We start from the raw sequence: 2,024 nt of genomic DNA, 5'->3' as shown, positions 1-2,024 counted from the left end.
GGCTGCGGTCCACTTGACGCTACAAACGCTTCGAAGCATTCTTTGATTAGTCAATTCGTAAAATTCTTTGCTCTGATTGGTCGTTCAAACGCTTCGAAGCGTTTGTAGCGTCAAGTGGACCGCAGCCAAAAACGCACAAATGAAATGAAATCCTACTCTTAAGTCCTGCGCACAATAGAGGAAATATTAGGAACAGGAATAGATATTAAGATTTCAACCTATCAGAAACCGTGTATTCCGGTGTAACTGGTATCTGATAGGTTGAAATCTTAATATCTATTCCTGTTCCTAATATTTCCTCCATTGTGCGCAGGGCCTTATGCTGATTCAATGAGTTAGTGGCACCGCCACTGTATGACACCAGGAAATGCGGAACTAATATTCAATATGGCTGTTAAAATCAACATGGACGTGTTATTTACAGGATGTTCACGTTCACAGTGAAGCCCAAGACACAATGCGAAGTAATAGCGATATCGATAGGAATAACATAGTTTCAACCTATCAGAAACTGTTTATTCCGGTGTATCCGATTTTTGATAGATTGAAATCATGTTATTCCTATCGCTATCGCTATTTCTCGCATTGTCTTGGGCTTGATTCAGCGATTCAGCGTAATATATATGTACGTATATATACAGGATATCTCTGATCATCCGCAATCAGGATGTACTACAAGATAAAGCGTTTTATTCTAAATCTATCGAACCTAATAATTTGTTGATCCGCAACATGATTAATAAATTAAACATTAAATTAATTATTAATTAATAACTAATTTTGTGTATGCATAACGTAATGCAGCGCCACTAACGGTGGTACGCCGAAACAAGAGGGGAGATTGGAGGCCCTGGTATATATATGCGAAATGCGAAGAGTTCCCGCCCCACTCACCCCGTAAAACTAAAGTCAATTTTTTAAAATTAAGTCTCGCTTTGCGTAACAAGTTAGTAACCTATGAACGATTCCATACGAGTTTACAACTTTTCATACACAGCAAGAACAGAGAAGCAGAGTTTTTTTCAGGATTGTGACAGATTTCCTAACCTAAAAATAGTCGTCAACTTTAACGATGAATATCTCGGTTCACGAGGCAGAGCAACACTTCTTTCTGCCACATTCTTTCGTTTTATGCAAAAACGCAAATCGAATAAGTCTAATTTCATCAAAATTGAAGTGGATGGGAGTGTTGTAAATAAATACCCAAAATTTATACGCGAGTTCTCGCAGTTCCGCGACAGCGACACGTTACGTTACATTCTTCCATTCTGATAAATTCTGATATATGATGATACAACGAGGTGAATGACTGGAGGTGAAGAAGTTACTCACCGTCTAAGGAATCGCCATTAGACTTGACGATCTTGTAGGAGCTCGTGCTCCGGTCGCTGCGACGCGAGTAAAGAACCCTCGGAATTAAATTAAACAGCAACGAGACGTTGTGCTTCCTGCCGTGTTTTACGCAGTGCATCTGGAAGTAACGTTTCGCAGGTTATACCTACATTCGATTGGCGAATCGATTGGCTGTCAGCTGTGGCCTGTGCACTGCAGTGCACTGAGCAGCACTGTGTAGGCTACTAGGCTGGCAGATATTAGGAATAAGAAACCTCTTGCACCACGAGCACGGTTACCGTGTTCGTGTTGTGTTAGTTTACTGACCATTACGAACAGCAGTTCATCATTAGGGCGCAAACGCAATTTACATGGAGGATTTTGAATCCGGGCAACAAAAACGAAGCGTATTTACACGCTGATCGCAAAAAATTATCATCTACCTTATTCTTTATTTATAACATCGCAGTTGACGTACTGCGGTATTGCTCGTCATCAGGTCATCGCTCGTCATTGGTTATTGCTCGTCACGCGTCCGATGCTGCTATCTGCTGGCTCGGCTTGCTTGGAGTTTGGAGTGGCTGGCGCTACTGTCGCGACTGCCGCGAGTGGCACCAGAGAGTACATCTGGGGATCGATTATGGTAGAGTCCTAGATTTATCAGAGACAAGAAGACTAGAACCAGGAGAGTC

The 2,024-nt window shown here is 41.8% G+C and overlaps 1 protein-coding gene across 3 annotated transcripts in view; it reads right to left on the bottom strand.

Moving 5' to 3' along the window:
- Positions 1–1,896, bottom strand: part of LOC108723474 (methylmalonic aciduria and homocystinuria type D homolog, mitochondrial) — a 3,404-nt gene extending 1,508 nt beyond the window's left edge. Inside the window, exons 1-2 of one of the 3 annotated variants that reach the window (XM_018449271.1) lie at positions 1,811–1,896; positions 1,333–1,471 (exon numbers count right to left, since the gene is read on the bottom strand). In XM_018449271.1, coding sequence (XP_018304773.1) covers positions 1,333–1,471; positions 1,811–1,846 — 175 coding nt within the window. In that variant the 5' untranslated portion in view covers positions 1,847–1,896. Of the gene's footprint in view, positions 1–1,332; positions 1,472–1,659 lie in introns of all 3 variants that reach the window. The other 2 variants (XM_018449273.1, XM_018449272.1) reach the window with 2 other exon arrangements.
- Between the last annotated feature and the right edge of the window lie 128 nt (positions 1,897–2,024).

The sequence above is a fragment of the Mycetomoellerius zeteki genome, unplaced genomic scaffold (assembly GCF_001594055.1).
Source record: "Mycetomoellerius zeteki isolate Tzet28-1 unplaced genomic scaffold, Tzet1.0 scaffold241, whole genome shotgun sequence".
In the NCBI taxonomy this organism is placed as follows: domain Eukaryota; kingdom Metazoa; phylum Arthropoda; class Insecta; order Hymenoptera; family Formicidae; genus Mycetomoellerius; species Mycetomoellerius zeteki.
Note: the sequence above shows the minus strand (reverse complement) of the source record. Positions and strands in the feature narration are given on the sequence as shown.